The 12,995-nt window shown below is 38.1% G+C and overlaps 1 protein-coding gene across 11 annotated transcripts in view; it reads right to left on the bottom strand.

Annotated features, from left to right (window-relative positions):
* The window catches only part of inpp4b (inositol polyphosphate-4-phosphatase type II B), a 406,779-nt gene that overhangs the window by 220,277 nt on the left and 173,507 nt on the right, over positions 1-12,995 (bottom strand). For 10 of the 11 annotated variants that reach the window (XM_069188912.1, XM_069188926.1, XM_069188909.1 and 7 more), the window contains one exon: positions 12,647-12,694. The exons of the other annotated variant lie outside the window; for it this stretch is intronic. In XM_069188912.1, coding sequence (XP_069045013.1) covers positions 12,647-12,694 — 48 coding nt within the window. The remainder of the gene's footprint in view (positions 1-12,646; positions 12,695-12,995) is intronic. 11 annotated transcript variants of the gene reach the window in all.

Here is a 12,995-nt window from a genome sequence, read left to right as displayed (position 1 = left end):
CCTACTGTATGTGTAGTTTGACCTTTGATCAAGAAACTGTTTTGATAGAAGTCCATTACCAAACTGTTCAGAACTGAAGGGTGTTTAATATAAAATGTTAATTTATTGGCTATATTCAAAGTAACAGGAATGCATAAAGGTTACAATAGAAATACAAATTACAACAGAAATATCTCTAAATATTAAGCAAAAACAGATGAGAAAGGCTATAATCCACCTATTCATATTCTAAATTCGAATTCGAAACCAGATCACCCGGGGGAAACCCATGCGAACACAGGGAGATCATACAAACTCCATGCAGATAGCACTGCAGGAATTGAAACCAGGGTCTCAGCTCTGCGAGACCACAATGCTGACCACCGTGCCAACATTCTGCCAGAAGGACTATAATAATCTTATCAAATACTGTATGTATGCATGTATGTATGTATGCATTTTCCCCAAGTAAGCCTGTGCGGTGCAGTGCAATGCAATTCTTTTGTGTTTTCAAGCAATCATTGGTCTTTAAAAATCTAAATAAATTACTTTTATTTAGCAGATGTATATACTGTGCAGCAGCATCAAAATCATTCTTATTTTTCCAATGATGTCTCATTATGTATACATCCTTGAATTAATGTGCATACAATATGCTATTATTGCGGTATACAGTATACTGCTCCATTTGTCTGTGGCATCTGAAAAAGACACCTGTCATAAGTCACATTCACTTGGTCAGATCTGAATTGTTTCAAAGGCTCTCCCACAGAGATGTCTATGTCACTAAATCATGTAAACGAGCATCATTTGCTAACAGACTCACAGCTCATTATTTCAAAAGCATTGCAAGAACCTTAGGGCTGTGACTTCAAAAAGACTAAAAAATGCAGTGTGGTAAGATTATGCCTTTAAGTTGAAGCAGCATTTTTATGTGAGACACTCACATTATGCAGAATAATTAATACTGAGAAAAACATTTTATGAGGTTTATAAGAGAATTACCCAGGACTGTAAATAAACCCTGACAAAATATCTATAATCTAAATGTACAGTATAATGCTTTTTTTCATTACAGACTGAAGGCTTCCCTTTCTGCTATTTTGTTACCCTTATAAAACAAAGAACATTGTAGACCTTCTCTATGAGAGTCTGGCCACATGAATTTGCTTGAAAAAGTAAAAATAAATTCAGAGGAATGTATAGTAAACACTGAATTATTACCGCTAAAAATAATACCAGGGTAGTATTACATTTTAGCCAATAAATATTCTGTGTACATATTCATTCTAGGCATCAAGCACAGGGTTTTATCACTTCAAAATATGTTCTAAAGCTCCTGTGAGTGCTGAATATCGAAGAGCACACATCAATGTGACCTGGAACCTGGCAGATGAATTGTTCCAATGCTCTTGTGACCCCTTCTCCTCTTGCCCTATCCTATCCTGGCAAGTGCACACAAGCCTCAAGCTGTATCTTGGCCAGTCAGCTTGGGCTGTCCTGTCAGTTCCCATGGCAACAGCTGATGCAGAGAGGCCACTGTCTTTATTGCTGCATCTTCGGAAAGCTGCCAGCTGCTTAAGATCCCCAATGTGGAAATGGCGCTTCACACTGCCTGCACACCTGAAGCATGTTAAGTCCTCTCCAATGTCTTACCGTGTATGTGCCAGCTGTTTTACAGAAACATGTCTTGTGAGCAAGGACAACCTGTGTGGTTTGGCTAAGGTGTAAACTGTTCTCTAAATTTCAATCAGCTACTGATCTGATTTGTGCTCTGTGCCACAGTGCATATCAGCTTCACTCCGGTTAGACTTCTTATTATGGACAATGCCTTACTTTGCAGGGGCTGGCAGATCCTGTGGTCCCTCAACCATCTGATTATTGGTAAAACTGGTCTCATTCCAAACATTTGCTTCGGTGAGAGCATTAGCAAAAAAATCAATTTTCAAACTTCTTTCACTTTTAAAAAATGTCACATCTGATGGATGAACACCAAATGACAGAAGATGACCTTCCAAATCATGAACATTTTAAAGAAATTAAGAATTATAGAAAGTACAAAAGTATCATTGCTTTTGCATTCTGAAGTCTATTTGCTTTGCCTTTTTGATTTGATTTGCTTATTTTTCCTTCGTACTCCTTTTCTATAGAACAATGGACAGCACATTTTTTAAAGCACATTAGCACACTGGAACCTCCAGGCTTTCTGGGAGGAAAGCCATTCTAAGGTTGCGGTCCTCTGGTTGTCTGGCAGCCATTCTGGTTAGGATTGGGTCTAATTGCAGCTCCGATGAGCTAATTACAGTAACTTCCTGAATTTTGATGGGCCTTAAACAGAGTCATTTGATCTTCAAGTAACATACTTCTGAACCTTGACATTACTACATTTTATCTTCTCTAGGTATATGGAATTATTTTCTTTACTTTTATTACATATTTTTTAGCACAGAACCTTTAAGATATAGTTTTTTTATGAAATAGCAATCAATACCACAAAAAATGTTTTTCATAAAATGTCTAAATTACTAGAACTACAGTAATTAACAACTTATAATTTTTCTCTAATCTTAACAGCATATTGACAATATTGTTGTAGCTTTAAAAGCCCAGTGGAGAATGTAACTTTTGGAAAAGGAATTAACTTTTATTCAATTAAGCATATTTAATATTTCATATATAAATATACCATATTTACATACACAAAAAAAATCTATAATTCTACAAACAATAAATCTCTGTATAATAAAAGTTATCTGCTCCAATATCAATAGTAATTAGTGGTCTATTTCATTTCTAACAAAACAGCAGGCTGAAGCACTGACGGCTGTGATTACGAGTTTCACACAAAGGTTAAAACTATGAGCTTTTCACTTCTGCATTCAAGTATTTCTCCATCTCTCTATATAACCCAATCAAACTTTTGTGGTCAATTTTTTCTCATTTTTACCCTTGTCAAGCATAAAGAGATGTTATATTCTTTGTTTTGCTGGATAACGTTTTATTTGAGCATGTCTCAGTTGAGCATTTGCAAGGGCTGATTCTAAAGTTCATCCATGACAGATCCTTTAGTTCATCCTTTGAAGATGATGGGGGGGAAAAAACATTTTCCATTTGTATTCAAGTGCCAAATCAAGAAAGTTGAATTATTTCTACAGTTTCACCACATTTCAGGAAAAGCTAAATATTTATACTCAGGAGACTGAGAAATGGGCAAGCACATTTAATTTCTACTAATTTTCTCATCTTGGTTGCAATTTAGCTAAATCAGCACATTTCCTGAAGCTCAATTAAAAACAAACAAATGGCTAAAACGTCTGACTCAATTATAGGTTTCTTCTGTAACCAGATTAAGATAGGTTTCTTAAGCAGGTTTGAATTGTCCTAGGACATACAATATGCAATAAAGGGGATGAAGACAGGATTGAGTATTTCAACAAATCAGTAATTTGTTTGAATTAGCATTATGAAATTATCACATTATATCTTAAGGGTCTTTCATTGGTAGCAAGGTGAAACAAGATAAGTTTAAAATCACTAATATACTTCAAAGATTTTCCCCCTCTATTTAAAATAGTTTTAATTCATATTAGGAATTAATGTACTATTGTTTGCTATTCCATGTTTCTCAAGGAGAACGGCAGTTACCAAGCAACAGGAATAATGGTGACAAAGGTTATTTTCATTGGTTGCTGTTCAAATTTATTGTGATGGGTGAGGGGGTAAATGTGCCGGTTTAAAACAAAATGCTAAAGAATAGTATCTGGCAGAGCAGTGCAGATGTTGAGCTGTGCATCATTTTAAGTGGCAAATTAATTTTCTTCAGCTCTAAAGTAAAGGTCAAGTATCACCATATACATTTTCAGTGCCAGTCATGGTCCATTTGAGTCTGATAACAAAATACTGAATGAAAATTACAGAAAAATGGACAAGAGATTAAAAAGGTTAATGAACAATGGAAATGTATCTGCTTTCAAGCAATGAAAACACAGGATCAATCACTATCATCTACTGAAATACATTGATAACATTAAAATTCCAATATGGCTTTCAAGACAACTGCCTGCTAGGGTCCAAACTCTCTTTCAATAGATCAGTACTGTGTTTTAATTAATGCTATTTGGTAATTTGCAATGTATGATATTTTATTTACACTTCCATTGTTAAGAACATTAATCGAATATCTTCACATTAACTCAATCACTCTTTTTAGTGCCCAGGACAATAAAATGTGCAATGCCGACTTGTTGCAATGAAATAAGTAACTTATATATCTGAACTAATTTATTCCATACCTTATAACCAAAGGACCAGACACCTGTAGCAGCAATGCTTATTAATAATACAGGTATTAAGTTTGCTGTCCCCCTTCCAGTCTCTCTCTCCTTCATCTCAGTGGTGCTGACACAGAGAGACAATTCTGTGTGGTTCAGATTTAAGGTATTTTTCTGTCTGATAGAGTTTCCTGATATGGAACAACTTCCAGGGCTGAGATTTTCCAGCCACCCTAATGAATGGTCATCTCTGGTGACTTTCTGTATGGGAGATTCCAAGTAAAAGTCTCATCCCAAAGTGTTTACAACCCTATGGTCAGAGCATTGTTACTCATCCTCCACCTTGATCAGCTAATCAGGAACTGGAAGAGTGGGGTAACCTCACGTGGGTCTCGAATGCCTGCAAAACTTTCAACCAATGAACGACTGTAGTTCCTCCAGATAAAAGAGGCTGCACAGGGTGTTCTCAGACTCATCTCGGACAATCACGTGATGGCCAGTGTGTCTCAGTGCCAGGACTTTACCTTTTCTAAGAGTAGAGACCGGAGGTTGCCCACGCGTGACCAAAGGATCAGCCCAGCAGCAAGCCTCGTGAACCGCCGGTAACCCACCATGAGTGCTCGCCTGACCAACGAGTGAACTACAGTTGGAATTGTCGACAGTTGAATCTTAGAATTCAGGACTAGCGCTACATTGGGAATGAACCAGTCTTCTTCCCGTCTAAGGAGTGTGACTTGCTGGACCCACAGTTACTTTGCATGTGCACAAACTCTGCTAGTTCAGCCAAGACTAACTAGCCAGGTCCTCAGAGAGGCGCTGCCAGCATGCCGCAGCAGAAATCTCTCCCTCCTTCTCCCACACCTTCAGCTGCACCAGGACTGGTTGGTCCCGAGCCAGAGGACGCCGCCTGGATGCAGCAACAGCCTGTCGCTGTTCCTTTGTGTCCATGGGAGATCTGACTCCACATAAATCGGATGAGTATTCAATTGAATTCATATGAGTGATGTACTTGCATTTGACTATCTAGTCTAGAAGTTGTAATCATAAAGCTCATTAACAAAACGGTATAAATGAATGGTATACTGAATTTACTTATCTCTTGGTATTTGTAACTCTTCATGATTGAATATATACCTTTTGTATTCTGCAGACCTTCACTATGAGATCTTTTATACATTATATGCACATTTTATGTATTAATAAATGAATTCTCGTGTATTAGTATCCGTGTGTCTGTGCGTTGCTGAGTTGTTCCACAGGGTTGATTTTCTAATAGGCACCGAAGAATCATTTTGTGATTTACTGCTACAATTAATAGTTGTCCTAGTACAGTACATGCACAAACCCCCTACACACCCGTATGACAGGGTTCAGACACAGTAGGGTTGCCACCTGGCTGGCTAGCAAACCTGGACATTTTGTGTGCACCTGTTGCAAAGGAAACAACTTTTGTAAATGTTGGGGACCAGGTACATAGTATCATAAACAAAGGAACATCAGAAAAGCTAGAGGAGGCCAGTCAGCCTGTCTAGGTCACGTCATTAAGAAAGGGTGTACAGAAGGTATAAAAAACATTATGTTTTCTGTCAACAGTTCAGGTACAGTATACATCTCTGCAAAAGTACTGTCACTCAAAATGTAAGTCCTAGCATATCACAAATGATGAAAGTTTACAGCTTTCTATGCCAGCAACACACAAATGTGATCCCACAATGTTCTATATGAGTATAGTGCAGTTTGTGAAGAATGTATCCCAGTCTAAATATTGCAAGTAGTGGACTTTGCTTTGTTTTTCACAAGCTAATCACATTTTCAAAATAATTTGATTTTATTCCTTTGTTGGAGAGATGGTATGTTTTATTGTGGCAGCATGGTGATGCAGTTGCTAGCATTGCTGCTTTGCAGTGCTGGGGCCCTGGCTTCAACTCTGAATCTGGAGCGCTATCTGTGTTTGCATGATCTCCCCATGCTCACACGGGTTTCTTCTGGGTGCTCCGGTTTCTTCTCAAAGTCCAAAGATATTTGGCGTTTGGGCAAACTGACCCTGATGTGAGTGTGTTTGTGTCTGAGTGTGCCCTGTGATAGACTGGTTTCCCATCCAGGATGTACCCTGCCTTGCACCTCTTGCTTGCTAGGACAGACTCCAGCTCCCCACAACCCTGAATTGGTTAGAAAATGGATGGATGTTTTATTTGGAGAATGTCAGATTGCAGGGCACCTGGATTACAGGACAAACTTGCATTCTATTTCATTTTGCAGAGTAGCCACCAACCAATGGGACTGCATACATATACTGTATCTTCACATGGTAGTCCCAGTGATACATGTGAGCGTTAGTGTAACTTAAGACTTCAATCCATAGGCGAAAGATACAGAACATCATGCTGTCTCTAAGACAGAGTAAGCCATAAAGTTAAGCATCTTAAGGTGGTAATACCTTCAAAAAGTGTGTGTAAAACAGCACACTGCAGGACAGATTTTAGATAAGAAGACAATCTGAGATGACCTTCAGAAGGAACACCAGATTACGGCTTAACAACACTGTAGATCCCTCTCTATCTCAGGAACAAAGACAGGCATCCTGCACTAAACCGGAACTTGTTTTGCTGAGGCTATGCAGCTTTTTATAGACGGAAAACAAAGTTCAGTCATCTGCAGATCCTCAGGAAGATCTTGGGTGAGGGGTGTGAGATCCATACCAAAGTGTCACCTAGAAATGTCAAGTGTGCCTAAAAGACAGAGGCAGCCTACAACCCAGGGGAACAAGATAGGAAAAAAAATTATCTTCATGGGACTCAACATAAAACTGCACATGGTACATGGAAAATGCTGTTAAGTACACTTTCAAAAATGCTGACCATTGACCCTCAATCTAAAGGGGCTGAAAATATTGCAAAAATTGAGCAAAGGACTGTATCCTGACTCCTCCACCCAGACACTACTGGTTGAACACTACTGGTTGCATTCTAGACATTCTCTAAAGCCAACAGACAAAAACCCATATTTATCATACTGTGGGAGTTGGGCATCACAGAGTGCTCTGAGTTGGAGACAACAAATCCACTTAATGCTGAATCTGACAAGGTTGACTATCCACAAGTAGAATGAAGTAGAGTTTCCTTCTCCCTTAATGAAAGGCAAATGGTGCCCTCAATACTGTAGATGGACAGAAAATGAAGCTCAGAGGTGATCACGACATTGGGGAGTGGCAGGATCCAGTTGTCTACGAGCCTTGCTGTACAAGCCAAAGTTAGCAGCAGCTCACTGGAACATCTGGCAGAGGACTTTAATACTTTCAAAATAGTGCAACCTACAAATCACAAAATACTGTTGGAAGGAGTCAGGTGGCAGAGCCTCCGGGTACACGCAAGGATAATGGTTTTGAAGCCTCTAGCAGAGAATGATCCAGCGGTGAAGGCCACTCAATAAGATCTCACACTTTAGACAGACCCATCAGGAAAGGGAGCTTCCCTAGATGCTGTGACATTGGGGTGTCTAGAAGAAAAACCTGTAAAAGCCCTTCTCCCTCCATCCCTTGCAGTGATATATGGAATTTGAACCCTTTAACATGAAACGGTGGAGAAAAGGTATATCCCTCTTCTCTACCATGTACTTCACACGAAGTATGAAGTGTGAAACATGGTCAGAGCCACCCTCTGGAGCTTCTTTCTCTACATATTGCAGCTTTGAAAAGCTGGCATTATGAATCACAGGCAACTGTACAGTTACTGATAAGTTCCATTACTTTTCTTTGGTGCACACCCTAATGTAAAGTAAGTGGCCTGAATAAAGCCTGGAGGCATGCTGCCTAGGATCCCTTCAGAAACGAAAAATGCAGTAAAGGAGAAGGGAGTACAGATGCACTGAGAGCTCAAAGCAGGACAGGCTCAGAGAGTCCAGAGATGCATGTTCACAGGGTGCACAGGTAGGCAGAAGGTAAAACAGTTGTGGACACTGAAGGTGCAAACCCACCACACAGCAAGAGGGACAGAGGTACTGTAAGTGTGGATCACTCAATAGAAGAGGCATAGGCCAGCATACCAGTGGAAACACACACACTCAAAACAAGGCAGAAATAGCTCAATCTCATAGGTAGGTTGAAAACAAAAGAGGAAGAGATAGAACCATGGGATCTCTGTACAGGTGAAAACAGGGTGTCTTTCTCCTTATTGGCAGGGCTGGTAGTGTTGGTATATAACCTCAGTCCTCCCCATCTTATGAATATATCAATATCCAAAATTCCATTGGCGGATGTCTACTCTGTCTAACCTATTTAAAAAAATATGAATAAGGATTAAAACTTTCATGATTGTTTTTCTGTCATCCAGATCTGATTTTAAAGTGTCCTCATAATAAAACTAACAAACTTCAACATTTCAAGGTATTTTTTTTTTTTGTTGGTACAATTGTGGCCAAGGGTGAGGACATCTTAAATATTTTTATGTGACAATGTGATGCGTAGAGTATCTTGAAAAATAAATATAATGACACAGATACTATATTCAGTGGTACGCTAGGAATAAACAAGATATATTTAGGTCCTATTTTTACAGAAGGCTTTTCTAATTCCTATGAAGCATTTTACAACAAGCATTGCAGGACTTGTTTTCCAGGCATTTATAAGAATCCTATAATGGGTTAGTAAAAGCAAGCATAATTCCTCATAAACAACCAGCACCCTTTCCCTAATGGATGTGATTGTTCAATATTACATTCAGTGCATCCTCCACCATACCCTTATGTACCGAATGCATCTCAGTTACTGTATCTTCAATTTAATCTAGACTTTTAGAATACAATCTCGGTGCTGTTAAGGCTCTATTTTCAAAAGACAAATAACGATTTGAATGAAATTTACTACCTATCATTACATTTTTATGAAGATAGTTAATTAGCTCTGTTAAGGTGGATTCAAATAAAAAAAACTTGATATAGTAATGAAGTTGAAGTAATGAAGCTCTGGAAACACAATATTAAGATAGAAATCCCTCTACACAATTAGAAACTGACGGGTGTTAATTGTTGATATAGATGTACTGTACACAACCCACTTGAACCCATTTGAAGTTCAAATGTATTTCTTACACTTTTGAATCTTAATTACATTCCCAAAAGAAAGTTTTCTGTTTATATTTTTTAACCAAAGTAACATACGGTTACTCTGGTTTAGTAACTTTAGTTACTTCAGAATAGGCACATTATGTAAATTGGGAAAAAATACCTCTCGAAAAGATGAAGAATAGATTTGTTTGTTTAGTTAATGTCAGCCATAAATCTGTCATAAGAGAAAAGGATTTCACGCCAAGGGATGTTGGTACAGTATGTAGAAATGTATGGAAAAAGCTACAAATTATCTTCTGAGGTGCTGTGAGCTTTCAGGAAATTCAGGAAATGTCTTGATAGGATCATCCTATGATCAAGATCCTAAAAACTGAATGAGTTACAAAGATCCTGTCATCTCTAGCCTGCTTTCTTATGGTAATAGAAATAGGAGTTTCCCCACTGTGCCCTACCTTACTCCTGCACCAGGGGCAGGCTAGTTCATTCTCCAAACAATTTAGAAGTACAGTTTCTCCTGTAGTTTTTTGGGGGTAGACATGAAACACAACACTTAAAGAAAAAGGCAATTAGCTTGTTATATAATATTGCTTCTGAGGATAAGCATACAATAAGACTGTCCAGTTTCTAAGAAATTTCCAATGCCAGATAGATACAGTATTTGACCCTCTGTATAATATCTATATATTCTATATTCATTTAAATATAAATCTTATTTTTATTATGCATATCTCATTTTGAAGTTACTGCATAATTACAAAGGTCCTTTGGAGCATTTCAGTTTTCTGTCATGTACTGTATAAGCATTTCTAACAGTGGTTGCAATAAATAATGATTAACTACCAATCACACTATAAAAGCTTGGCAAGTGTTACTGTGAATCATTTAAACAGATGAATGGAAAAATAGAAAACTCATTGGAAACACACTTTGATTATTTTGTTACAGTTCAGTTTCTTTGTCACATAGTGACATTGCTACAAGGATGTTTTCAACCCTGTAGATACTAGAAGAGCTCCAACACAGTAGCACTGGCTAAAGTTCAAATGTTGCAGCACATTTAATGAACTGTGCAATGAAGAAAAAGTGCCAGATGGGTCCCATGTATACTATCGAAGACCATGAGGATATGCACCGATTTGTCTGAGAGATTTCAGATTGAGGGTGATGAATTTTAAGCATACACAGTGACATGTGCTGACACTTACTGTAAGTCTACAACTAAAAACCAGAGAGTAAGTGGGAAAGCATGAAATGGAAGCATACTGTACAAATTCAACAGTGAGAAAGAACTTGAAGTCTAAATATTTCATGGAAAAACTCACGAGAATGATCTTTTGGTTTCAATGGCAATGCAGCTACACTGTTCGAAGGAATCTGTATTGTCATTATTATGGCATCACTTGCTTGTGTCCTACCTTCACTTAACTGAGACCCTCAATCACAATGTAATTGTCAATTAGGTGAGGGTAAATCTACATCAAACCAGTTATCTAATCCAGTGGTTCTCAAACTTTTTGGACCAAGTACCACCCCTAATCCAACCAAAGCATCCAAGTACCACCTACAAGTCATCATCTCATAGGAACCCCAGAAATTCTCAATGACCAACATGAGCGCGCCTGCACACACACTCACACATACATATAATAAATATTATAATAATAAACTTTATTTGATATAGCGCCTTTAAAGGTGGCTTCTCAAAGTGTTTTACAGAAAAAAAAACATTAACAACTAATAAAAAAGCACCATTTCAGTGAGAGGGGTGAGCCTGTTAAGTTGAGCAAAGCAGATGTGAATTAATTTTTCGAGCCTTGATACAATTCACAACAGAGTCTAACAGATATTAAATCGTCAGGCATTTACTTGACGGTGGATGTTGTAATGCGTACATTAATTTCATTAACAAATTGGCCAAATCGACTACAGACTCATCAAATTGCAGTGAAAAACATCTGCTCATCTTAACGCGCTCTACCAGTGTACTTTTGATATAATCCTTCATTTCAATAATTCTATGAATGACTGTGTCTTTCAGGGGGAGGGGGGCAGGAGGTCGAGCTGTTTAGCAGCTTTTTCTCTACACATAATACGTGTCAGCTCTTTTGCCAACGGTAAATAAGGTTCTTCAAAAATAGTGTAGCTTACCTGCTTTAGCAATACGCAAGCTTGCATTTTTACGCGTTTCCGTTTTTATTTCCATATTTACTTAAAGTTTTTATTTCATGCGCATGGGAGTGAAACACAGAGACACTCGGTGTATTTTTCTCAAATTAAAACAGTTCTTAAATATTTTTCTGTTATCACGCTTTCGTGTGCTCACAAGATTACCTGCGTTCGTAGCACGTATTTCTATGCATTCCTGTGTTTACAACGTTGGCATTGTTCCAAAATCACGCACATTCTCCTTTCTCCCTATTTGCTGGAGATACAGTAGCTTTTTTTAAATACAACTGGTCACTTGCATCCGTAGCACGCATTCCTATAGAGTGGTATAGAATTACAGAGTATCTCGTGTCCACTGAAGTATTAGCGCGCACTGTATCGTAGTCCGCAGGCTGCGTATTCGACACGTATTAAAATTCAAAATATGAAAACCCGTCCCGATTTTTCAGCGCACACGACATAGTTCCAGGGTCATTTGGCGTACCACTTGGCGGCACTCCACGTACCACTGCAGGTACGCGTACCACAGTTTGAGAACCACTGATCTAATCTTTCCTTTACTTGGGCTGAGATGAGTTCTCTTTCTGAATTCTGTAGCTTGGCAGCATGTAAAAACTGGGTTCAACACAGGCAGGAGGATATGACCCCAGCATAAGATGACAGGACAATAAATCTGTGAGGCTGTGATGGTAGACTGGAGACTTATGCTGGAAACTCCAAATTAGAGAAAAGAAAACAAAAGCCACGATTTTCCCTGTGGGAAAATTGCACATCTAATCAATTCAGTATGGAGTGGGCAGCTCGCCCAGAGTGGAAAATAAGGATAGAAATGTTCTATATTAAAAAAGAAAAGAAAAATCAATCACAGGCAATTGGTATCTGTTCAAAAAAGCAAAGCTTTCAGTAAATCACACTACTCTGTTACAGATACTTTAAAAATACCTGGCAGTATATTAGAAGGAATTCTGCTCCAAGTATATTACACTTCAATATTTTAAAGAGACAATGATTGTCAAGGTACTGTAATTTCCTCCTAATTAGACTAAGGTGTATAAATGAAAACTGATAAGTAATGTGGCATTTAATGTAAAAGCTCCTTTGGGTTCATTACAAACTAAAGATGGCATTTAACAAAAAAAAGGCAGCTGAAAAGCCAAAAATGTACTTACCTAGGCTAAACTCCACATTCGGCAGCTTTGGAATCATTACTGCACCAGCTGTGGAAGAAAAAACAGATAAGCAAAAAATCAGATGCTGTTTTGACATATGATGCTAATGATAATCTGGTGATAATATATTCCAGATCCATCAACATAAAAGAAAAGCAAAGTTGATATCAAGTGACATAACATGCCAAGTGTGTATCTAAACAAGAGACAGAGCAAACTACAGATATCAGAAAAAGATGAAACATTGGTCAAGGAAAACAAAAAGATCACCACTTTTTGGAAGATAAACAAGACTTTCAATAATGCAATGCAAAGTAGAATTGTCCGTGTAGCTAACATACTATAAATT

Source organism: Lepisosteus oculatus, chromosome 1 (assembly GCF_040954835.1).
Source record: "Lepisosteus oculatus isolate fLepOcu1 chromosome 1, fLepOcu1.hap2, whole genome shotgun sequence".
In the NCBI taxonomy this organism is placed as follows: domain Eukaryota; kingdom Metazoa; phylum Chordata; class Actinopteri; order Semionotiformes; family Lepisosteidae; genus Lepisosteus; species Lepisosteus oculatus.
The sequence above is the reverse complement of the archived record's forward strand: the minus strand, read 5'-3'. Positions and strand labels throughout refer to the sequence as shown.